The 26,517-nt window shown below is 44.1% G+C and overlaps 1 protein-coding gene across 2 annotated transcripts in view; it reads right to left on the bottom strand.

Moving 5' to 3' along the window:
• CHCHD6 (coiled-coil-helix-coiled-coil-helix domain containing 6) overlaps positions 1–26,517 on the bottom strand; it is a 125,924-nt gene that overhangs the window by 23,338 nt on the left and 76,069 nt on the right. For both annotated transcript variants that reach the window (XM_064156821.1, XM_064156822.1), the window contains one exon: positions 18,572–18,707. In XM_064156821.1, the coding sequence (XP_064012891.1) occupies positions 18,572–18,707 (136 nt within the window). The remainder of the gene's footprint in view (positions 1–18,571; positions 18,708–26,517) is intronic.

The raw sequence follows: 26,517 nt of genomic DNA, 5'->3' as shown, positions 1-26,517 counted from the left end.
TGCTTTTGCAAGGAACTCTCCCAGCACTGACACAGCCTCAGTAGCTGCAGAACTGGTGCCCTTAGAGCGACCACTTCAGGCGGCTCTACCATCCTGTTACCCAGGGCTGCTGAACCCAGCTCTGGTGGGAAATGTGGTGCAATGTAATTCTTCAGGACAAACTGACGGTCTGTAATGAGCAGCTTGACTGGTCAGGAAAGGTCTAAGAGGAAGAACAATGCCATTCAGGATTGCAGTGTATAAGCTACGGTGTTCCCAGTGCTGTTCAGCAGCACAGGGTGCACAGACAGACATATTTGGTGGAGCCAAAGCTCCAGCAGAGCTACCTTCCGGGCAGGGAGGATCTGAAAGAACACGGGCAAGGAAGGCCTGTCACCTGGCTCCTGCTATCCTTCATGTAGGCAGTGAAGCCTCTCCCTCTTTCCCCTAGCTATTCTAAAACAAGAAACCAAAAATTTTCAGGAAGTAGAAGAAAAAAACTGACAACTGAATATGCAGCACTGCAGAAATCAGCTGTACAGTGCCAGCTCTTGTTTCTGTTCCTCACCCACTCCAAATGCACAGCCTCTTCCACACAAACACTGAGCAAACTGGTACAAGGACAGCAACTGAACACACCTCAGCAGAGTCCAAACCCACGGATCCTCTGGCACAAAAAAAAAGCAGAATCAAAACATAAAGACAAATCCATCCACCCCAGCAGCCAATTCGTATATCATCACACATAATTATTTAGTCTCCAACTGGAAAGTCTTAAGCACTATTTCAACTCAAAGAAAGAAGTTAAACAGAATAAACACTGAGATACTCCTGCAAGAGGAATTTTGCTCCAACTAAACCAGTTTGTTATTCTAGCATTACTAGAGCACTTCTGAAGAACTAAGACATAGCCCCCTCAGTCTGTATGTTTCATCTCTCCAGAGTAAAGCCTACTTCAACCTACTCTGAACACAGTCCAGAGTTGGCAGTCACCTGTTACTGAGCCCTGATGCTGCCAAGTATGCCCTCCGATAGGTTAGGCTGCTCAGTAAGCAATGGTAAGAAGGGAAAACATGAAGATGAATCCATGCAGCTTCCACCACACTTCTTACTGCAATCAGGTTCAAGACTCCCAGCTATGCAGATCAGATTTGACTACTCCATGGATCAGAAATATCCAGTCTGTTGCAGAAAGGAGTAATTGTTACCCTGTTTCTATGTCAAACCAAAGTAGCCTATGCCACAGAGTGACACAGCTGACAGGTTTCCAACAGAGGTCTCGACCTTCCCATGGCTCTGAGAGACTCTGTGACACATTTTTACAAGAGTAAGGACTTTGTTACTCTGCCAAGCTACATACATCTCGAGTAAAACAAAATTATGACTGTACCTTTAATTCCATATGCTCTCCTTCCCTTCCCATCCTAACCCTCTGGCAAGAGCTGCTGGACCTGCTTTTTTCCTGCCCTTTAGGTGACTACATCACTGTTGATGAACAGATGCCAGCAGCAAAACCATTTAGGAAATTCATGGCTGGGTACATAACTTGCCTTAGCAGAGCTGCTAGTCATACTGGGAGTCCTGCAAATCCATTTCTGGTACATTGTCAAGGCACTAGCTGTGATAAGAACATAGAACTAGGACACCTCAGCTTGTCCCCTCACAGCACCAGCGTGAGCATGTCAACAGTCTTACTTGCCCAAGGCAAACATCATTAGGCAAGGTTTATGTATAGCTTAGTAATATACTTTGGGATCCCTCCAGGTTAAAAACAAAAGTGTATGAATCCAGCAAGATGAGGAAGAAGCTGAACCAGAAAATGAAGGTGTGAGGTCTACACAAGCACTTACACCTTTCCACCCTCCTTCCACAGACTCTCTGAATCTTACCTGTGTTTTCTGGAGTCGAACTCACCTATGCCAGAAAGCTTTCATGTTCAATGAGGAGCACAGGGAGGTGCAGAGGATTACTCTATGTCCTGATAAGACTGCAGTATTCAGAACCCAAAGACTTCTTCTGCTGCTCTGATCAGCCATGTTCAGATGCATATTTAAAAATAAGACAGACACTGAACTCTGTCTTGCCCCCGAGGGAACTGCAGTCTCCTTTTGCCAAACTGCCAGTTCAGTGCTGCAGGGAGTAGGCAGCCTGGTGTCAGCTCCAATACAGATTTTTAAATGAAAGGAATCCAAATGAAGGGACAGAAGAGAAGAGAAAAGGGAGGGAGAGGGTGCAGAGACACTGGAAGGAAGCAGGTGAAAAACTGAAGACAGAGAGAAAGAGGGGGGGAAAAAAAAAAATCAAAGCCTAGTCTCCAGAAGGAGATGAGTAAACAAAGAGATAGAAGGAGGTAGCAAAACCAGGCAATAGCATATGTCTTGCTTGCTTGTACAGACAACAAGAAAAGTCCTACAGATAGCCAGAACTGCTCATGCTGGGTAGTGAGGAAGCTATCACTCACTCACACTCCTATCATTGAGCCACACATAGCTTGGAACATATATGAAACACCCCCAGCTTAAATATCAATCACAGAGCATCACAGAAGAGGCCCAGGACAGTTTACCCTTCATAGAATCAACCAGGTTGGAAGAGACCTCGAAGATCATCCAGTCCAACCTATCCCCCAGCCCTATCCAGTCAACTAGACCATGGCACTAAGTGCCTCGCCTACAGCTCAAACATTTGCTATGCACTGTCCCAACCTAACAAAGTCCCACCCCAGTTTTAGCACAGCACTCACAACCAACTTGAATCCAGCACACTACAAAACAAAGCAAACCAAAAATAAGATGGAGAAAAGAACTTGGCAGTGCCAAACAGCACTTGAGTCTGGTGTCAGTGGGTGAAAATGGGCATTCCCTGATCTGCAGGTTTCTAGATCCTGCCCAACAGAGTTGGCATAATTGTTGTGTTTTCAAGTTCAAGAGGATTCCAGATACTTAACATCAGGGAAAGAGTTTTGAAATTTGAGAGAGAGAATCAAGTGCATACCTCAAAGTAAACTTGCAAATAAGAAACGCCAAGTCAGATAGCAAGAGGACAGGTTCTTACAGCTCTGCAACACAGTTCCAGAAGCCTGTCAAAATTTCACTGGCAGTTGAGAAATTTGTGCCAAGACCAAGAAGTACTTCCAACTGTTGATTGTGAGGCATTTACAGGGAGAAGGCAAGCTTGCCTGAGGCAAAACAGGCAGTATGATGTGAACTTACCGTCCTGCTGTCAGGATGGACCAGGTACCATAGTTGAGTACAAATCAAAACTGATGAAGCCAAGGAAAGTACCAACAGAAAGTGTAAAAAAGCAAGAACGAAGATGGAGCAAGAACGAAGGATCATGAGGAAGAGCAGGCAGGACCCAGACATACAGCTACACCCTAAAGGCTTGTGGAGTAATTCAGAGCTGTTGAAGAAATTCTCTTACATACCTGGCTGGTGGGTCCAAACATAAGTCAGAATCAAACCTGCTGGGGAGATTAATTGCAGACAGCTACAGATTAAAGCACAGCTCACATAACAGTGTACAAGACTGCTGTGCTTTGGAAGACTCTTCTCAAGGGAAGATGTCTACTTCAACCTTCAAGCACCACAACACTCCTACTGCTTTATGTTGTCCCTTAAGAAAAGCTTTTCACAGCAGCAATGAAAGCTTTGTGCACTAAACAGCTGGAACCAAAGTCAAAGCACAACCTGGCAGTTTCCTTTGCTGAACAGAGATGTCATTGAATCTGAGCATCACAGGTGAAAAGCTCATATTGATGAAAAAGGTTTGAGACAGTGGTTCAAGATGCTAAGAGAGTCAGAACTGCAATTTGCAGGATTTACAAGAAGAATATTTTGAACCTTATCCTTCTGCTACAGTTGACATCCAGGGATTATCTCCCTTAACTCTCTCCTTTAAATATTTTTTTCTGTAACACCTATCAAAGTCACCATCTTCCCAGCAGGAGCAGTCAGAACTTGCTGTCAGGTCTTGCTAGATGCTCAGATTAGCTGGCTCTCTTTCTCCATATGGGAACTCTTAGATCCCACAACTTAGTGAAGCAAGGATTTGGATTTGAGATTCACATTTCAGTGAGGGGATTTCTGTTATTATAGTGGATCTGGTGCCAGACACAGCCACTGTGAACTACGTGACACGATACGAATCCTGTTCGATATACCCCTGCTGTGTGATCTCACTCTTCATTTCTTCACACAGCCCTTTCCTCTATAGTACTGCAACACTTCATTGATTCAACAGTCGACAAGAGAGCATGAAGGCAGAGGCAGACTCTCAGATTGGAACAGCTGGTTTTCTTGATGGCATCATGTCCCAAAGAGAGGCAAGGAATCAAGAGAGACTGCTTATTCTCAACAGCAAACAACTCCACAGCAGAAAGAAGAAAGGACAACCCTGCTGACTGTGAGAAAAAAGCAGCAGTGGGATTTTGAATATATTTCACACTCCTTGATGGATCGTGCCTGAATATTTTGTAGAACAGCAGAGCACAGAGGAAATCATGCTTCAAAGTCTGCCACCGTACTCTGTGAAAACTTTATAAACATGATCCCCTGTTATACTGTCCAAAGCCTGCACCAGCAGACCTGCTGATACAACCAGTTCTTCAGTGGGCACACTCCACTACCACTACATGCCCAATAAGCTTTAGAAGAAGCTCCTGTTAGTCATGCCAAAGTAGGCTTAACAATAGAGGGACAAATATGACTAGCAGGGATTGAAAAAGATGGTCAAAAGTCATTGACCCTGTGACCAAGCTCTGAACAAGGACTACTAGACATAATAGCCAGTGGCCACATTGCATACCCACCTGTGAACTGACAAATCTTAGCCTGTTTCACTCAAACACAGCCATCTGTTGCACTAGTTCTTGGACACAGGAACACAACAATGCAAAGTTTCCTCTTCCCTAGTTTCAACTGCGGCCTTGCCTCAATATACAGCAACAAAAAACATGCTATCAAGGAACTGACCACTGTCTGCCAGCTTATCAGCAGGAGAAGGTTCTGAGGCTAGTATGGTCAGCAGTCGCTCTCATCCCCAGAGCTGAAATTTCCCACGAGTGAAAACACTTGGCTGAGCAACACAAAAAGAGGTACAAATCACAGGCTACCTTAAATCCATGAGCTCTTTTCTTCTTCCAGGTTGCTCACACTTGGCATCATATTAATTTCTCTCATCATAAAAGAGAATATGCATTAAGGAATCAGCCTACTGACTTCTGAAAGCTAGGCCCTTTCTGTAGCCTTCTCTTGCAATAAGGGGTTTGTTTCTGTTTGTCAAAAGCAAAGAAGGAAATCTACACTTGAAGAGAAAGCATATTCCAGAGGACAGTCCCTAAAACCAAGGCTTTTCTCAGCTGCTGCAGTGCCACCCTTGTTAAGTCTCTCCAGTGAAGCTTACTATAGTGGTAAGCAAAAGTCAGTCCCTTAAACATTCAGGCAAGTGAGAGTCTTCAAGTGGAAATTGGCCATTTTATGAGCAGCAGAAATGAAGTCACTTGTGACATTTGTGTCTGGAAGCCAAGTTCCTCTGTGACCAAACTAATGTCTAATAAGGAGTGAGTCAATACCATTCCCCCCTGCACAAGCACCACTGGGGTCCCTTCCCTCCACCTAATTGCCTGTTTTCACAAGACATACAGGAACTTATTACTTCAGAGCCTTTGTGCCTTCTGAGGAGCATCACTGTAACTCACCAGCAGGTTCAGAGCAAGCAGAGAGTGGGACAGAAACCAAGCTCATGGATGCACAACATAGTTACATGAGTCTCATTTTCTTAATCAGGGTAAAGTTCCAAACACAGCTTAGGGGGAAGGCAGACGTTCAGGGGAAGTGCTAGCACATTAAACCCTGAGCAGTGTTACTTGTGACACCTGAGCAGGCTCTGCCCTGCTCTCCAGAGGCTGCTCTGTATATGGCAAAGCTCCTGACCTTCCAACATCTGTTCAGTTTTTATACAAAAGCAAGGCAGGGCCCTGTAAGGCAGAACAACATCTTTGTTGACATTTCAGTCCCTGAGAGGGAAGCTCTCCCTTGGCTTTGTGTCAGCCACCTTTGGCTATGTCAGAAAACAGTGCACAGGCTGCTCTCTCAAGCAAAGCCGTCTGCCTGCGCAAAGGTTGCCGGCAAACAGACAGGAGGTGGCAGCTGGAGAAAGGAGACCTGGGATCACTGCACACAATCTCACCTTTTATTATTTATCCACGTTTACTGAACACAGCCTGGCTCTAATCCATCAGTGCAAGAAACCTGCTAATAACACCTACACGATTTGAGTGACTTCCCTGCATTTTATGGGGCTCTAATGCAGCAACTGTCAAGGCTCAGCAGAACAAGACACAAGGAACTCTCTCATAGTCTCTTGCTCATCTCCCAACCTGCATACATTTGATATGGCATTAAACAATGAACTTGAGAGCATTCTGTTGCCTCAAGTTCATGCTGTAGCTTTGTGTGCACATAATGTTCCCGTCACCATAAGCTGGGACAAAGTATGACTTTCACATTTAATAGCTTCCAGGACTCTTGTTCTTCTTGAACCAAGTGGTACCTATGTGCCTCAAGATGTTTGCTGGAAGAACACGCTCTGTCTGTCCTCAGCAATTTGTCTGCTTCTCCTCCAGAGAGGTCACTCTGAAGTCTGTACAGATGCTTTAAGGTTGGCTTTTGCAGAAGAGAAAGGTGGTCGCTGGTGCAGTAAAAGCTCTTAACAAATTTCTCTAGTGCACTCCAGCCCTCTTACAGTGCCTTTGTCATGTTAGCTGCAAAGAATTCTACCTGGATCACAGTGTCCAATATATTTTTCAATGACTGTCTACTCCTAAAAGACTTGAGAAGATTTCCTGTGCCTCAGGATACTCCTGAACACACTTAGGCTTGATACTAAAAGATGAAATACAACTTCCATGTGCCACAGGAAGTTAAACCATAGTGCAAACATCCTAGGGCCCAGAAACATTATGGAGCTTGTTAAATGATGATAATTCTAAGTAGTCCACACCTTTACTGAAGACAAAAGCTTTCAACTGCTCCTGCTGATATGGCCTGAGGGAACTTTTTGTGTTCAAACTCAGCAATTGGTGTACATCTGAAGAAGACACAGTAGTCATGCACCAAAGAGCCCAGAGGGTCATTTAGAAGTAACAACACACCATGTTCAGCTGCGGCCAGTGCCTCAGAAGGAGGATACAATTTCTCTCCTCTTCATCCCATGAAAAGAAATGAGAAGTGCTCAAATATGGAATTAAGATGGCATTGAGATGGGACAAACAGTAACTCAGTCTCCTCTCCAGTTCCTTTGGAAAAATCAACAAGTCTCCATATCATATCTATAACCAGAAATTCTCCAGTTCTGTCAAAGAACTTCTTTCATAAAGTTATCAAGTACATAACAGAAACAGTATCTTACTTGCCCTGCTGCCTCAGCCAGATGATAAAAACCTCAATTCCCTGAGTTTTAGAAACTTTTTGGGTTTTTTTTAATCTTATGCCAATACAGTCCTCCAAATTATACAGTTCTCACTGAAGTTTATACCACAACAATGTGTTTATACTTATTCTTTTCTTCTGAACACCCCTTTCATCCTAAAGCATGCAAACTTTGCCAACTATAGTTTCAACCCCTGATCCAAAGGCTCACAGCCCTATCAGTGGAGAAATTCTCATAGAAGATTGTATTTTAAACAGTAACAGTACAAGGACCCATCAAGTAGCCAGGCACTGCTAGCCTGATCCCCTATACAGGCAGCTAGACAGATCCAAGCAGTATATTCAGTATCACCAATTTCCACAACAGTCAAGAGACTGATACATGGGAAAACCTATTTCTTCAGGTGCTAATGTAACACCTGAAGAGGAAAGGTGCATCCTAGACAGAAAGCTACCTGCTTAAGTAGCTGGGCTGGGGCACTGCACACTACTAAAGAGGAGAATAAACTGGGAACAACTGCAAGTCATGAGAGGGAAACATCATTCAGAGAATGTACAATGTACATACAGAAAATGTACAGTGATGTACAACTGTAAAAGTCTTGCAACGGTCTGATCTGAATGAAAGCAGGAAAAAAATCCAGCTGCTATCATCTCACCTTTTTTTTTTAAAGCTTGCTTTTTGTTCAGTTATCTGATTTCCTGAGGATACATCTAGTGAATGAAGCTTCCCACAAACAGAAAGGAGATCTGAAGATCCAGGAGTCTGTAGAGGTGCAAGTAACTGTAACGGGAAGGTTCCATCTCAGACACTGCAGGAAGGCACTGCCACCTGCCAGAGGCTTACATGACTTAAGTAGGTGCTCCCTTCTATTTTTAAGACAGTGCCCACAGTAAATAGATCATCAGAACACTTTAAATCATCCTCACTTGTAAACTCAAAGAAGAATCCAGGGAACAACTAAATGGAGAAAAACATTCTCTACTACCATATGAAACACTTCGATCAGGGTAGGTAGGACTGGAGCACACACTGCACAGAGAGGAGCAGAATGATCACTGTGTGCACTTCAGACTCTTCACCAGTCTAAAAAAAGATAAATAAAATCTCTTGATCTTCTTTCACTAATATTAAATCCTGAGAAGGGAAGCAGGTACCTGCAAACACACAAACACACTGCAAATGTACTGGGGATGTTCTGAGCTCCCAGTCCCCCAATAAAAGAGCAGTGCAATAATGTTTCACCAAGTAACCCTTAGCTTTTCTGTTGCACAGAAGTGAAGTAACTCAACAGATGATCTGCTCAGAAAAATAAACCCAGTCCTTGTGGGCAGCAAACGGGGACTGACAAACTGAGTGGGAGAGAACGCAGAGGCAGATGGGTAGAGGTAATCGGAAATGACAGGAAGATAAGCAGGCAGAGGGCAAGCAGGGAGCTTGAAGGACAGAGGCAGAAGAGATGAGATATTACAGCATACAGACATTTCAAAAGTTAAATCAACAGCTTTCCAATAGCATTATTTAAAAATCATTCCCTCTAATATATGCAGGGAACCAGCTGTTTGCAAAATGGCCTTTAAACCCTACCTACCATACCTTATTAGACTAACTCAGAGCTGGAGGTTGGCTGATCCTGAAATCCATTTATAGAGGACAAACAGGCATTCAGCAGGGACAAAGAGCGAACACACTGTCAAAATAATTTTGTCTGCATTTCTGGATGCACATTCAGGCTTAACACAGTTGAGCAGTGTGCTCCTTCAGCTTCAGGAACAGGAGACTCTGCAGTGCCATCCTAACTCAAGGCTTCCTTACCTGCTTCCCTCGCATTGCAAAAGCAACAAACTCCAATTACAACAAGTGTTGGCTTTGTGGGGAGTTTGTGTGAATGCAGAGGTCTGTAAAGGCCTTTCACCAACTCTTAAAGACCACCAAGGAAGGCCTCTTACCAAACCCAGTGTTACAGCAAAAAGAAAGTTTCTTGCTAAAAGAGATTAAAGTATCAAGGGCAGAGCTAACTCTAGCACTACACTCAGGTCACTGTAACAGGCTGGCTTTAACAGATCTTGTTCCTGTATTTGAAGCACTGGTGTCCAGAAAGGTTATTTAAACTGGCTTGAGAAGGTCTGGCTAGGGCTGATATCGCTGAATTGCTTTGAAAGCATCCCAAATATAACTGGACAGACAGTGTCACAGCAGGGTGAAAACCACAATGCAGTGAAGATGCAGAAAGAAACCTCCCCACAAAATTTAGATTTTGTAACAGATGAATGCTTCACAGTCTTAGAAAGAAGCTCTGCAGAGAGAATAAACACCAGCAAGCAGCAGCAGGACAACTTCCATAAGCCTTCTCCTCCAACGTGCCATAGCTCTGACAAGATTGGCCTCCTACAGACAGAAAGGATCATCCATCGCTCATTAACTTCCCAAGTTCTCTTTGACACTGCAAAGCAGGGCAGCCTTGCTTGCTTGATGGCAGCTCTTCCACTGGGCTGGGACCAGTGCCACAGAATAAGCCCTGTACAGGCTATCAACAATCAGCCAATTGCTGAAGGCTTCAAATCTTATTAACCCTCAAGGCACTCAGCCCCAAGACTTGCTAACAAAACCAGCTGATGGATGGTGTGTGGAAACTGCAAAGAGCATGTAGCAGGAAATCATCCCGCACAGACTATGACCAACAAGGAGCATAACAAATCTTTGGTTTCCTCAGTTTGTCATGAAGACTTTGGCATCACTGAAACCATTTCCCAAGTTATAGCCAGGTTGTCAGAGAACAGATCTAACATTAGCACGGAAGTTATGGAAGTCACAGCTATTTTGGAACTTCTTGAGAGTCTGAAGGCATTTGACCACTGACCTTGTGCTTCTACCCAGCACTTGCTATCGACAGCAATTTTTGTGGATCTGTTTCAATCTAACTTCAGCAGCAAAACTCATAGTTTAAAAATTGGAAATCAACTTCTTCCTGTCCTAGACTCCTCAGTCATCAGTCCCCTGGAATTAATCCAAGTCAGAATTTCCGCTTCCAACTTGCCAACATAGCGCAACAAATCTTTGGTGAAAAACTTGGGCATTAAAATAGCATGATGCATCACAACACTCTCACCCCCAAGCAACTACTTCCCATGCTAAATAAATCCAACTGAATACTGCCTACAGTTTCTCAGCAAAGCACTGCACCATAAGAGCACACTAGAGAAATCTAGTAGATCCATTTAGGTGCCATTAATTTAAGCTAAAATATAACTAGTCTTTGGAAAGAGAGGAAAACAAACCCACTGTGGTGGAGAAACATGTTCCTTACCCAGCAGCTCTACTTTGCTAGAAATCTTGATACTTAGCTTCAAATGAGCCTTTTTTTTCTGATTCACCCACCCAAAGAGCACATCATCCAGTACTGCAGAGTACTGCATCCAGTTCTGGAGCCCCTATTACAAGAGGGATGTGGAGATACTGGAGTGTGTCCAGAGAAGGGCCACGAGGATGCTCAGAGGGCTGCAGCAGCTCTGCTATGAGGACAGACTGAAAGAGTTGGGGCTGTTCAGTCTGGAGAAGGCTCTGAAATGACATTCTTGTGGCCTTCCAGTATCTGAAGGGGGCCTACAAAAAAGCTGGGGAGTGACATTTTAGGCTATGAGGGAGTGACAGGACTAGAGGGAATGGAGCAAAGCTGCAGGTGGGGAGATTCAGACTGGATGTAAGGAGGAAATTGCTCAGCAAGAGAGTGGTGAGAGCCTGGAATGGGTTGCCCAGGGAGGTGGTTGAGGCCCCATCCCTGGAGGTGTTTAAGGCCAGGCTGGATGAGGCTGTGACCAGCCTGACCTAGGGTAGGGTGTCCCTGCCCACGGCAGGGGGTTTGCAACTAGATGATCCTTGTGGTCCCTTCCAACCCTGACTTATTCTATGATCACAGCATCAAGTCAGCTATGACTCCTCCTCTTCCTTGACAGGATTGCTCTTACAGTATCTTTATTATCAGAAAAAAAACAAAACAAACAAACAAACAAAAAAAAAAAAAACCCAACAACAGACTGCTTTAAATGGTTTCAGACAAACCAAGTTTTAAAACAAGAACTGTAGCACAGACCACAATTATAAGTAACAAAACACCAACATAGTTCACCTTCAGAAATTGTAATGGAAATCTTACTACTTTACCTCTTTTAACAAAATTACCTTCAGAACCACCTGTGAAACATGCATGCTTAGATCAACTTTACTGAGCTCAGAATCATCAAGAATTCTACCCAAAGGCAATTCTGCCTCACTGTAACAATGTCAAAAACAAACAAAGAAAACCCAAACCCAAAATAAGTGCACACAGACCTTGCACTGACCTATTAGACAACAGATTGGTTTTGACAACACAGACAAGGCCAGAAGTCCTGCATCCAGATCAGGCAATGAATACAAGAAATTGAGATGGAAAGATAAGGTGAGTGGCCTGGAGCACAAGCCCTATGAGAAGAGGCTGAGGGAGCTGGGGGTGTGCAGCCTGGAGAAGAGAATGCTCAGGGGGGACCTCATTGCTGGCTACAACTACCTGAAGGGAGGCTGTAGCCAGGTGGGGGTTGGTCTCTTCTCCCAGGCAACCAGTAACAGAACAAGGGGACACAGCCTCAAGTTGTGCTGGGGGAAGTATAGGCTGGATGTCAGGAGGAAGTTTTTGGCAGAGAGAGTGATTGGCATTGGAATGGGCTGCCCAGGGAGGTGGTGGAGTCACTGTCCCTGGAGATGTTCAAGAAGAGACTGGATGAGGCACTTAGTGCCATGGTCTAGTTGACTAGACAGTGCTGGGTGATAAGTTGGATTGGATGATCTTGGAGGTCTCTTTCAACCTGGCTGATTCTATGATGCAAAGTATGGACTAAGTATCACTGGAAGAGACCTGAAACACAGCCAAGTCTGCAGAAAAGGTTTTAACCTTATTTACTCTCTTGTTTCATTCAAAACTTACAAACTGCAGGAGGTGCCACTTCTGGCCTTTATTTGGACTACAGACAGCAGGTTAATAAATGCTAAGGACACACCAGACTGTGGGGAGCATCAGGGCTTGGCGAAGTGTTGCGACACAAAGCAAATAAAGAACTTAAGCTTCCTAGTTTCTTAAATGCCAGGTATAGGCAGCAGCCATTTCTATTTTAAGCAGGTCAGCATTTTACTCAGGGACATGCCTCATATATTAAAATGGCAGTTCACATCCTTTCAGGCAGCTCTGTATTTTCAGCTTATCCACTGATGAACTCTTGAGGATGTGAAGGGTTGTGTACAGACTCAAGACTCACCAAACCCAAAAATTATTGTCTCTTTTAAAAATCAGAGCAATAACTATTTCCATCTTTTATCATTAGAAGCAAAAGATGCCTCCTTTTTACCTTTGTGATGAACAGGTCAGGGTATGCTTGGGTACAGCTAATCCACTACTGCTCTCTCCTCTGTGTTTATGACTAAACAAACAGCAGCTGCCTGCAGCTTGCAGCCTCTCCACCGACTCTCTTGTGGGGGCCATTTATTGAGTCATAAACTCCTTCGATAGTGTTATCAGCACAGCATTTACACAAATAAAGGCTGGAAGACAGAAAGATTTTTAAAAGAGAATTGACTTTGCAGAGAAGGCAAGAAAAATGCTTTACAGATATGTTTGCTTTGAGCAAGGATCAGCCAACCAAAGGCAGGGCAGGTACACAGCTGGCTGAGGATGGCTGAGCGTATCACGCCCCAGACATGAAACACACAGCTGAAACTACGAAGCTGAATTTCAGAAAGCTCAAACAACCTCAGAGCCTTCCAAGTTTGATATATTGCATGCAGCATACTATGTGATGTATTTATATCTTCTCAGTGAGGCTTCAACACCTAAGTTCTACCTCTGCAGAATCCTGAGGGAAGTGAAATCCTGGCATTGCTCAAGTGCAGATATGAACCTCGGTGTATCTGGCCAAAACTTTCTCCCCACAGTCACACATGCTGGCTGCTACTCTCTACCTCACTAAGTACATTATCTACACAACATTGTGCAATCCTTCAGAACAGAGCCCAAGAATGATCAGAGAGAGATACCTGCAGTGCAGCCCGTGGCATTCAATGCATCCTGAAGCTGTTTCTGTAAAGCAGAGAGAGATTCAGGTTGTGGAAATCAAAGTTCCCAGCAGGCCATGCTTCAGCAAGATCCAAAATGCTTGAGTGGAACTGCTCCATCAGGATGGGGCACTGCATGACTACCTGCAGCATCTTCTCAGCAATCCAAGTCACCACCCACAGATTACAGACAAATTTCAAGCAGGGCTGCAATGCTTTGCTGTGTGTGCTGATCAGGAACTGCACTTTCACAGGGATCACTTGGAAAAGCAGGCACAGTAAATGGACCACATTCCTTTTATTATAGTCAAGGGCAAAAGAGAATGCAGTCGACTCAAGGTTATGCTGGAATCCAGGCAATCAGTGTTTTGCAAGGACTTGTTTGCATAGCAGAGTGACTCACAGTAAACGAGTGTGAATTTTCCCTGCACTTCCATTACAGGCCCAGAATGTTCATATACAGAAGTTGCTGTACCATAAACTCACTCATCAGTTTATTGCATTCTAATTTTCTCATCTAGACAAGCCCTAGAGCCCTGACAGAAGTAGCTACTTTTGTTATGGACAGCAGACTCGTGAGAAGCTGGCCACAGAACAGGGAGAGAGAGCACAGAATTATGAATGGCTCCCAGCTCAATGTACACAGCTCCCATTGACAAGGGAATACACATGTCTGAGTATGCAGCTCTTTATAGCTTGGTTTGGCCAGCAGCTAGAGCACAAAATCTTAACCTTGGTCCTACTGTGAAAGACAAGCATCTAGACACAGCAAGAAAACACTTGGAAAGAAAGGGATGCATGCTCTTTCCTAACAGACTTTTTCCTGCACAGTCACAAGAAGCAGGTTCTGCTTGAAATCTCAAATCAGAGGTCACACTTTTCAAGTGGCAGCTGGTCAGAGACTCCCTGGCAAAACCATCAATTATGTAGCACATTATACAACTGAAACTCAATGGAAATTCAGCTTTGCCTCCTTGTGTGAGCAGGACATAAGGGAAGCAGAATGGGTCACAAATACTCTGAAAAGCTTGCATGCAAGTCTGTATTTGCAGGGTGAGGGAACCAATTCACTGAGAGGACTTAGGCTTTAAGAAAATAAATCAATCATTTGTCCTTCCCTTCCACCTGGACTCAAAAGCAAGAAATAATGCAGATTTCCACTGTCCACTCTCCTTTTCCTTCCAGAGCCTCTTCTTGCTGGCACATTATAAAACCTTGGGGAAGCAGCAGCAGCAATTTTCAATTCTCATTATCTAACGGCCGCGGTAGCTCTCGCTGAAACCCGTGGTCAATAAACTACAGGCAATTTTAAGAGACACAATGGGAACTGCCCCTCCCACCACTGTCCCATTATCCCAGCTTTTATTAGATTTAAAGCCAGCCATTTTTATGCTGTAGCTGAAGTTCTGCAGAGCCATGAAAACAGACCCCCAGAAAAGATAAAACACTCCTAAATGAAACAGGAGACATTACAGCAACATAACTCTGAACTCAGAGAGCTTCCACAGAAGCAAAGCACAGAATGCAGCAAGCAACCCAGAGCCTGCGCAGGCTGATGCCACTTCAGTGAGACAATGGCAACACTACCAAAACTGAACACTCTGGATGGTATAAACAGCAGGTTAGGCAGGGCAAGCTGAAAACATGCCACCTACAAAGGCGGAGAACCAGAGCAGGACCCTCTATGAATATCCCACTACAAGCATTGGAATTCATGGTCTGGATCTGCTTCTCAAGTGGCAGAGAAATACTCACTTGTGGATGCCACTTCACTTGACCTGTTCCAAATGACTGGTTTAGGATCAGGTGTTCCATGCTCTAGTGGTACCTATTTCTTTCTCTCCCTTAACTACAAAGGAAATCCTGATGGCCAGAAAGCATACAACACACTCAATGTCAGTTACATCCCTGTGCTGCACTACAACTCAGCAACCTGTTGCACTAAGAAGGCCTGCACAGGAAATGAGCAAAAACAAATTCCAAAACTCATTCAATGATTACCCAATCTACTTGTCCCTGGGGCAGAAGTAACTGAGGGTACATCTCAGCTCCCAGCTCAGAGATGAGATGCACAAATCACCAGGCAAAGGGAAACAGGTGCCCAGAGGAACAGTCTCAAAGCAACACAGTAAGGAGGAAGACAGGAAGAATTCTTCTCATCCACTGTACACTGTGATTTTCACTAGAAAACTAGAGCTTGCTTTCTCTGAGTCTAATGAATACCATGCCCTGGAGACATTTTTACCAGCCATCAAAAGGAACTTGCAGAGAACCAGATGCTTCATTAAAGAATATTCACCAAGCCTTATAAAATCTTTAGTAAAAAGCTGAAGAACAAATCACCAGCGTGCAAGAGAGCCGAAATCACACATCCAGCTTTGATTACAATCTCCTGTACTAGAAATCAAAATTTGCTTAATAAAGAAAAAAAGGAAAAAAAAAACACTCAAGAAATGAAGAGATTCTGGCCCCTCTCCCCCTCATTCCTCCAACCTGAATTTCCTGTATGAGGAATGCGTGAGACAAAGCCATTTGGTGGAAGATGCTAATTTAAACTTATAGAAAAATAACAGCTTAAAAGGGGAAGGGAGGAGGGAGCTTTAATCCCCCATGAGAAAACACAACAGCTTGTGATCACTACATATATCTCAGGAGTCAGAGGAGACAGTAAGAGCAGTGATGCAAATTGTCAGGGTTTGAGCTGTTCTGGAACAAAGGGGACTAAAGATATGCTGCCTTACACAAGTTTTGTTTGAATTTCTATTTGCAGAACTCTCTAGTGCCTGCATCTAGCTGCAAGGGTCAGTTACCTATTCCTCAGTCTCTCTCACCCTTTCTTAAAACACAGCAAGGAGATTTTCTGCCATACTGTCCTCATCCACATGCAGTGCTCCTTCAAGGAAGTTTCTGTAACAGAGTGGGGAAAAATTTCTCAAGTGCATTGAGCAGTGTGGGAACAAAAACAACCCCCAGGTCTTGGTTTGTAAAGAAAAAAATCTACCACAACCCCACCACCACCCCAATCCAAAAGAGATCCAAGCTCATAGGATCCTTCAATGCCCTCTGCTGTTAGTAGTCATTTAGCTTCCAATCTACTCTTTAATAATGTTGGGCTGGGGCTCAGGGCTGGCAGTGTCCCAGCCCCTTTCTCAGGCGGGTTGGAGCCACAGCTTGCAAATATGCTGAAGTTTAATGCAATCTGTCTTCTTCGGTAATCACATTCCGCCTGCACCGCATGCAGTAAAGATGTATTGGTAAATGCAGTGGCTAAAGATATACTCCACCAAAAAGGCTGCAAGGCTGATTAGCAGGAGGCAAGGAGGAAGCATCAGGTAACAGAGGCTGGCAAGAGCTGCACCAGTGCTCCACGCACAGCAACAGAGGGCACGGACTGTGCAGCAGTGGTACATGCACTGCGTTACTTTAAAGCTGAGAAAGAAGAAACCACATGTTTTGGGAGCTGGGGACTTTAAAGATATCAGAGAAAAGCCCTTTCCCTGGCAGCCTTAACCTCGCTGATTTGCAGACATACAAAGACCTTCTTTGTAAACAGGAAGGAAAAAAATTCCACTAGGACTAGCAACAACATTTGGTCTAATATATCCTGACAATTTTCCCATCTCCTTCTGTCGGGTTTCTTCTGGGAGCTGGCTGGCAGCTTGTTTCATGTTATACTTAAATCAGGCATACAGCCTCCCCTCACAATGCTAATGCGACAGAGAAAGGCTGCTTCTATGAAATCTCCACCTCTCCCCCAGCCTTTGCATTAGTAATCCCACGAGAGGAATCTTGGGTTTCTATTCCCAGAAGGCTCCTTCCTTTTCCCCAAATCCACCTTAGTCTCAGCAACTTGTGGAGAACTTTCTACCCTTGAAAAATAAGGAAAAGTCTGCCATTGGGGGACATTGACCCACAGTGTTCTCACGTAGGGAACAGAACCACAGAATTTCTTAGATTGGAAAAGACCTCCAAGTTCACCAAGTCAAATCGTTAGTTTCACACTGACAAGTCATTGACTAAACCAAATCCCTCAGCACAACATCTAATCACTATGAATCGCTATGGTTGGAAAGGACCATGAGGAACAGCATCTTTTGCACTCCAGATATCATAGAATTATAGAATCAACCAGGTTGGAAGAAACCTCCAAGGTCATCCAGTCCAACCTAGCACCCAGCCCTAGCCAGTCAACTAGACCATGGCACTAAGTGCCTCATCCAGGCTTTTCTTGAACACCTCCAGGGACGGTGCCTCCACCACCTCCCTGGGCAGCCCATTCCAATGCCAATCACTCTCTCTGTGAAGAACTTCCACCTAACATTCAGCCTGTACTTTCCCCGGCACAACTTGAGACTGTGTCCCCTTGTTCTATTGCTGGTTGCCCAAGCAGCAGCACATATCTTACCATTGACTTTTACCAAGACCATTTCCTACTTGCAATGCCCCAATACTTCATTTTTCCTTTCTCCTTCACCTGTTTCAATAGCCAGAAAATCTTCCAAGGTACCAAGCAGCTGCTGTCCTAAGGCATCAACAGAATCTACCAGGGTTCTGCATCTCAGAAGGAATAGCCATAAGACTTGCTGACTCTCTTCACAAAATGATGTAGTTTTCTTAACAGGCAGCAGCTTTGCCCAGTAAAGAAGCTCTGTTCATGCAGCAATGAAAGGCAACAAGCCCCCTCCACCTGTGAGCTGCCATAACAAGATGATGTTTACAGCCCATTAAAAATGCTTCCAACATTAGCAAAATGGATTTGCTTAGAGCCTGCAAAATAGAGTATCCAAAAAGGTAAAACTTGGGCAAATTATTATGTCTGGTTTTGAAAGCCAGAACCACAGGTGCAAGTGATTTGGTGGCAGCCCAGTAAAGCAGGACTCACTGACAGGAACGAGCCTAAGACACACCACAGGAAACGTGGAATGAATATGCGAAAATGAATGAGAAAAAGGATTATCCTCTGTGAACGTGGCAATTGGACTAACAGATACCACAGCTCTCTGAAAACACTTCCCAGAAGAAAACACCATGCAAAACAGGACAGCAAAGCCAGCAGGTACAACAGAGAAGCTTTCATTACCTTCTGAGCGGCACTAACGCAGCGCTGATATTCCTTAGCCAGCTCGGAGCATTTGAGCACTTCACATTTGTTTTCTTGGTAGCACTTCAAAATTTCAGCCTGCAGGCTTGCACAGACAGGGTCAGTGTTCCTTCTCCTGTGGGGAAAATAAGCACAGGGGAAAAAAAGTATGAAGAGGAGTTTTCATCTACTTACTACCACCTTACCTGTGACACACATGCTAATCTGGTACTGGAGACCTAGTCTCTATTAGAGTAGTTCTAACAGAAGAACTGTTAGGAACAGCAATCACCAAAGCCAGTTAAAGGACCTGCAATGTCTTTTGGCTGAAAAGCCTAGGGTACTTAGCAAACAGAGAGAACACCTTTCTAGGTTGGTGTGGAAGGCAGTTTTAGACTTAGATAGAAGTTCCTCTTTCCTTTGCAGTCAGGAGCAAAGAAGAAAAGATAGGGGGAAAAAAATCAATTCCAAGAGGTTCAATGATTTCCCCAACTCACATTGGAAATCTTTGGCGGAACTCAGGAATCCTGACTGGGCCTGCACTAGATCTCTACACAGTCTGATAAGGAACTGAACAGACTTGTTGAATAAGCTGTCTCCATCTATTGTATTTTCATCTATTTAAACACTTCAACAAATGCAGGCTGGTTGGAAGCATTGCTATTCTCCTACCGACTGGAGAAAACGGAATAATAGCAAGACCAGATATCTGCTTCTTTGTATTTCTGAAGCAATTAGTACTCATACCCTGTAAATGGCATTGACAGCTACCCAAGAACAATTAGGGATGATGTTCTTACACTCTAATGTGCATGTGTACATATGGCACATCATCAGCAACAGTACCATAAAGTGGAAGGTCGTAGTAAAGCAATACCAGCAACAATGACACAGTAACGACAGTGTCACCAGCTGCACAGACAGGCAGACAGACATTGCAGGAGTCTGCAGCACAACTGCTTTATCAGACAACCAGAAAGCATATGCTTAGGTGTTGCAATCCTCAGATGCTGCTTCCTAAACCATAAATCCACTTAATCCTTTGCATTTTCTGCCCCAATGTGATTAGAGAGATTTGTGTCCAAATATCAAATGCACCTCTTCCACGGGCAGGCATTAGTGCCATGCTATGATGTATTCACTTCCACAGTAACAACAACAGGCACTCCATTCAGCAACAGGGCCTCACAGCATGGCAGAGAGAAAACATGACCCGTTCCCAGGCATGCCTCATCTCAGGTGGAACAGATTTCTAAGAAATCTTGAACCAAGATCATCTAAAAGCTTTTGGAGAGCTCAGCTGAGAGTTTCATTTTTAAGGTGCTCAGGAAGGCAAGTGGAGGGGCCAAAAGAAGAAAAAAAACCAACCAAAACATTTCTGTCCTTTCTGTAGCAGCAATCTGGTTGCTCCCTCAAAATACCTGAGATACACTCCAAATGATACCTCTTCAGTCTCAGTCCCACTGCCAACATATAAGCATAAAGCAAAGAATTTAGCAGTTACAGGTTGATAGGCACACTCTAAATCAGAAACCACCAAAGATACTGTGCAGACTTTTTTCCACCTCTTCACTAATCTCACAGCTTTAGAAGAAAATTATTTCATGATGGTCCCTAGAGGTTAGTGCACATTTCTAATTTCTATGTTCTGTAGCAAATCACCTTTAAAGCCTCTAAAAATCCATATTCTAAAAAAAAAAAAAAAACCCACCTTCAACTTCTGGAATAGAAAAGAACCCAGGGAGAGCTTCAGAAACTCATAATGTTGGCATTTTGCTTTGTCACTAACTTTAATGTCACTCTAATCAAATCAGTGAGACTGTGGAAATGATACCAAACAATACCAGGTCAGGAAATACCACCAAATCCCTCACTTCATTGAAGAAGTTAAGACTTTTAAAATTAGGTTTTTGAAACTCAGCCATGTTAAACTGAAGGCCATTTTGCAATTTTCACACAGAGAGCTGGAAGAGCAAAAAAAAGAAAAAAAAGTACAGCATGCCACAAAGCAGTTCTGTATTCATCTGAAGCAAACAATATGGTACAAACATCTCAAAAATAGTTAGATGAGTGTCTGAGGTTGCCATTGTCAGAATGGAGAGCTACATGCTGTCTACAACTACCTGAAGGGACATTGTAGCCAGGTGGGGGGTGGCCTCTTCTCCCAGCAACCAGCAATAGAACAAGGGGACACAGTCTCAAGTTGTGCTGGGGGAAGTACAGGCTGGATGTTAGGAGGAAGGTGTTGGCAGAGAGAGTGATTGGCATTGGAATGGGCTGCCCAGGGAGGTGGAGTCACCGTCCCTGGAGGTGTTCAAGAAAAGCCTGGATGAGGCACTTAGTGCCATGGTTTAGTTGACTGGTTAGGGCTGGGGGATAGGTTGGACTGGATGATCTTGGAGGTCTCTTCCAACCTGGTTGATTCTATGATTGATTGATTCTATAGCAATTACACATCTTTTTTTTTTTTTTTTTGTGGTCTGTTTCTTCACTGTCCCTCCTATGGCATCAGCCTTCATTGCTTAGAGTAAATATAACACTGGGACCCATCTGTGGGCTCAGACAGTAGTGCAAAGTCTGTTCTCTTCTTAAGGAGATCTCTTGGTGCTCAGCCCAGAGTGCTGAGGGCTATTTAAAAGCTACACAGTGGTCAGTGGTGACCTCATTCATGTTTATAAATATGTAAAGGCTGAGTGCCAAGAGGCTGGAGCCAGGCTCTGCTTGGTGATGCCCAATGACAGGACAAGGGGCAAAGGTGGAAGCTGAGGCACAGGAAGTTCCATGTAAATATGAGGAGGAATTTATTCACTGTGAGGGTAGCAGAACACTGGAGCAGGCTGTCCAGGGAGGTTATGGAGTCTCCCTCTCTGGAGATATTCAAGAGCTGCCTGGACGCATTCCTGTATGATCTAGTGTAGGTGATCCTGCTCTGTCAGGGAGCTTAGACTGGATAAGCTTTCGAGCTGCTTCCAGCCCCTGACATTCTGTGATTCTGTGAATGAGAAGCACAGAGTGTGGCTGCTTAAAGGATACCAGAGGCAAGAGATCAGCCAGCACAGAATGGCATGCATTGTCCAGCAAGTACCTAAATTGGTGTTCACATCTGCCACCTCTCACAACACAGAGGATTCATTTGGTGCTTAGTACTCAGGATCATAAGAAGAATATTCGCCTTTATCTCTTGAAAATAAGTTCTCCAACTGTGGTTGTGCACCAATTGCATCAGCTTCTCAAAACAGGTTTAGAGAAACTCATCATGGCAATGCAAAGTTGGTTAAGGTAATTATCAACACAAATTACAGAAAGCAATATATCAGTGCATTCACAAGCAAACTGGAAATTCACCAGAACCAGTTAAATCCCACTGAGAATGGCATTTCACTCTGGAGCAGTCAGCTAGCACTGCTCAAGGGAAAACTGTCACTGCATCCCACCAGGCAGTGTGAGCTATGAAATGAAGGGACACAAAGCACATGTCAGCTCTCCCCAAGGAGCCTGGGAGTCCTGCAGAGCCTGGGACTACACAAATCACCCACATCCAGCTTGGGGTGCCCATCTGGACTGAAAAGGCATATCTGTACTGCTTTGGTGAACAACTGCTTGAGGAGCTTTCCTCCTGGCACAGTAATCACTACTGCTGTTCTACCTGACTCAAAGGACTGTCACTCCTGCTCACACTATGTCTCTTAACTTCAGGTTGCAGCACTTCCGCACAAGGGGGAAATACTGCCCTATAACACCAGTTGCATCTTACAGTTTTCTGGCTCTACTTGGACATATCTGAAAGGAAAAGGAATTAAACACAAAAACTCGATGGGCATCAGCAGCAGCTAACTACAAACATCTCTGTTGAGAGCAAAGATATATCAACTTCTGAAGGAGATGAACCTTTGCCAGCTATCCCACTTGAACCTCAACCTAGCTCAAGGCTGTTGGCACTAATTAACCTTTAGAAAAATTCATCTTCTGGACACTTCACCACACTGCTCTTGGTAAGCACCTCCTTGTCTAAGGGGTTTATTACTATTTCTTAACCAACAAGGGGGAAGGAACACGGTGGAGCAGGGATGAGGTTTGAATACATAAAGAGCAGAAAACTAGCACACTTTGACCTTTCATCTACAATGGGTCACAGTTTTAAGCATAATATGCCACCACCAAATAAGGCAGACAATTAGCCTCTGTCTAAAATAAAACACGTTGCAATTGCTACCACCATTAGCAAAACAGAGGCAAGAGGCTCATTTACAGCAGCTAGGAAAAAGACAAGAGAGAAAGGCTGGGCTGGGAGGGGCTACGACAATACCTGCAGACAGGGATGAATGGAAGATGAGCTCTGACAATACCTTGGAAATAAATGCAGGATATACAGAATATGAAAGATTAAACCAGTAACATGTGCTCTCTTCTCCTTAAAGGAAGAGGAAAGGAGAAAAGATGACAGGTAGGAAAAAAGAAAGGATGAATTCAGAAATAAAGCTCATTAGCAGGGCGTCCCCCTACATAGCAGAGAAAGAAACCTTTGCCTCACCACTGTTCAATGGGAAGGAAGGCTATGTACACATGAAATCCATTATTTCAGATCTTCCCCTCCCATGGAGGGATCTAAATCAGGTCTTTGTCTGGAAAACAAGGGAGAGGTTTTCTTAAAATGAAACAAAGGGCATCCTTCTCTCTCCTATCCCTTGAGGTAAGACAAAATGAGCATGATCTTGCTGCATTTTGACACACCAAGAGTTACTAAATCCTCTCTATCACTGCATATTCCCTTTTACTTTATTTAATAAATGAAATCTCATCAACTTATCCTTCTTCTATTATCACTGCTGACATCAATCTGATAATATTGGCTTGGCGTGGAATCGTGCTATTATATGTCCTCTTGATATTTAATTTAAGAGAAACCTCTGCAGTGGGGTGAATATGTGAAGCAAGCTTTTTATTACTGGCAGCAGTAAGGATGCTGGGAGTGAATTAGACATTCGTCTTAGTCAGGGCCAATCTAGTGGCTCAGAAGAGGTTTTCTTCTTAACCCCCTCCTAACTGTTCAATAGCAGCAGGTAATGGCTGCTCCAGTCAATAACTGCATTCATTTGTCTTGGCAAACTCATTTCTACATGGATATAAACTCCGTGAAGAAGTGCTAAGTGTCTGGGAGGTTAAAGCAAGGTTCTTTGAGAATTTCCATCATAAACTCTACAATAGCAGGAAGAGTGCTGGTCTAAATGTCCATCACTTAATCAAGAAGCAACACAGCTTCCAAAGACAAACAGAAAAACTCAGTGCAAGAGGCAATTAAGGCCCTATCATCATGATTCCGACCCCAGAGACAAGAGGTTTCAAACACAGCACAATGGCTGCTGCCTACTTGCTGCTGACAGCTTTCCTTTTTGGAAGAGTTATGGACTCAGTATTGGAAAGCAAGGGAAAGTTGGAAGATATGGATGTATTTGCTAGTTCTTTCACCTAGCTGAAAAATCAGGCTAGCCAAGAGAGATACAACTTTAATGCTTTAGGACTTGGCAGCTCTTTAGACTAGTGCAAAGCGAGCGCCACACCATTACTTGGCTTCACTGGGTAGAACAGCAATTCCAGATGGAGTTAAGAGCAAGATCCTCTTTTTTACCTTTTACTCTGGGAAACCATTCAAAAAGAGGAAAAAAAACCTTAAGAGACTGATGGTATCAAAACCCAGACATTTTGCTATCTCTGCTCAGAAAGTGAAGAACAAAGACATGCAGGGTGCCTCATGTAAGACAATTTCAGAGCTTCAGCACACAGCTGCAAGCAGCAACATAGATGGGGCAGTGACCTGGAATTTCCTGTGGGCTGCAAAATCCAACTGTCAGATGCATTATTTGACTAGGACCAGTGTCTGAGGTAAACTGAGCAAACCACCTTAGTTACTGCTGTCACTACAGTACAGCCAGCCTCAGAGGTCAGCAATGAAGAGCATGTACAGCACTGAGAGTGAAGCCCCGAGCACACAGCAGCAGTTTCTGCATGTCAAGGAGAAATCAGCTGGTCAGCACATTGACATGTCCAGGATATGTTACACACCTTTCAGACTAAACTCAGTGGTGGTCACCTCAGTGTGGTGTGCTGCCATGCTGCACTGTACATGGATAAAAACTGGTAAGTGGTTAAGTGACCTGTAAAACTGCCTTCTCCCTTGGGTAGCACTGATGGCTTCTCTTTAACATGTCAGAAAAACAACTCTGGACAGATGCAAAACACAGCACATAGCAAGGTTCTATCCTCTCTCATTAGTGCATCCTTGACATTTACAGCAGAAAATTAAACACAACTGAAGCATTTCACTTGCATTCAACAAACTCATCAGCTCAGAACATCCAACCAGGAACGCTAATGCTCAGCATAGGCTGCAAGGCTGCACTGTCACAAAGCAAACAGCAGTGTGACCAAGTGGTCACAAGTGCCAATGGCATCCTGGCCTGTATCAGGAACAGTGTGGCCAGTAGGGCAAGGGAGGTTATTCTTCCCCTGTACTCAGCATTGGTCAGGCCACACCTTGAGTACTGTTGTCCAGTTCTGGGATCCTCAATTCAAGAGATGTTGAGAAACTGGAACATGTCCAGAGAAGGGTGACAAAGCTGGAGAGGGGCCTGGAACACAGCCCTGTAAGGAGATGCTGAGGGAGCTGGGGGTGTGCAGCCTGGAGAAGAGGAGGCTCAGGGCAGACCTCATTGCTCTCTACAACTACCTGAAGGGAGGCTGTAGCCAGGTGGGGTTGGTCTCTTCTGCCAGGCAACCAGCAACAGAAGAAGGGGACACAGTCTCAAGTTGTGCCAGGGGAGGTCTAGGCTGGATGTTAGGAGGAAATTGTTGCCAGAGAGAGTGATTGGCATTGGAATGGGCTGCCCAGGGAGGTGGTGGAGTTGCTGTCCCTGGAGGTGTTCCAAGAAAAGCCTGGATGGGGCATTTTGTGCCATGGTCTGGTTGACTGGATAGGGCTGGGTGCTAGGTTGGACTGGATGATCTTGGAAGTCTCTTCCAACCTGGTTGATTCTACGATTGTATGATATGATCACCTATGGTATTCCCTGATTCTGCACATCAGGCGGATAACATGGCTTTAAATGAGAGAGGAAAGAGTCATTTTGCAGCTGTTTGGCAAGAAAAGCAAGAGATGAAATAAGTTTAACAGGCTATCCAAATGCCTAGTAAAATTCAGTAATATTTAAGCTACATAACCTAGCTCAGCGTAAACCGAATGCCTCACGAGGATAGACTAATGTGATTAGGAAGGAAATATTTCTGATCAGCCTCATGTATTCAAAACACTGCTCATCAGGCTTTGCCACTGATCTGGATGGAGTACATGGCTTGCAGAAATAACACTGTGTAGAGCAAGAGGAAAAAGACTACAAAAAAGGATGAAACCTCATGACAATTTTCATGAGAATAGGGGCACTATGTCCAGATCTCAGCTGAAGCAGTTGTACTCTTGTCTTTCTGAACCTTGTTCCATGTGCCTTGTCACATTGTCTGCACCACACTACAGCACAGCTGCCCTATTTCCCCTCTCTCTTTCTCCTCTTGACAGCTGCATTTCAATAACAGGTCACACGATTCTCTTTTTCCCTACCTTGTCCACAAAAGTGCCTAATGAATGTATATTTATAGAGCACTATGAGTTTCTGCATGACTCTGTGATCCTACAAAATTTGTCACTCAAATACTTCCCAATCTCCATTCTTGTTTTGACAGCTTGTTCGAAGCTGCCACACAATTCCCTGCTGCAATTTGTGCACTCAATGCACTCTTGTCCTTCCTGGGACAGATACCTCTTTTCCTTCTGATCACAGACACACAGAAGCTGTTCTGAAATCTTCTTCTGTGTAAGCAATTAGATTTTTTCACTGAGAACAAAAGTTAACACAAATGTCCAAATCTCAAGTGCCAGCAACTTGTTGTGTCCCTGT

Source organism: Pogoniulus pusillus, chromosome 16 (genome assembly GCF_015220805.1).
Source record: "Pogoniulus pusillus isolate bPogPus1 chromosome 16, bPogPus1.pri, whole genome shotgun sequence".
Classification (NCBI taxonomy): domain Eukaryota; kingdom Metazoa; phylum Chordata; class Aves; order Piciformes; family Lybiidae; genus Pogoniulus; species Pogoniulus pusillus.
The sequence above is the reverse complement of the archived record's forward strand: the minus strand, read 5'-3'. Positions and strand labels throughout refer to the sequence as shown.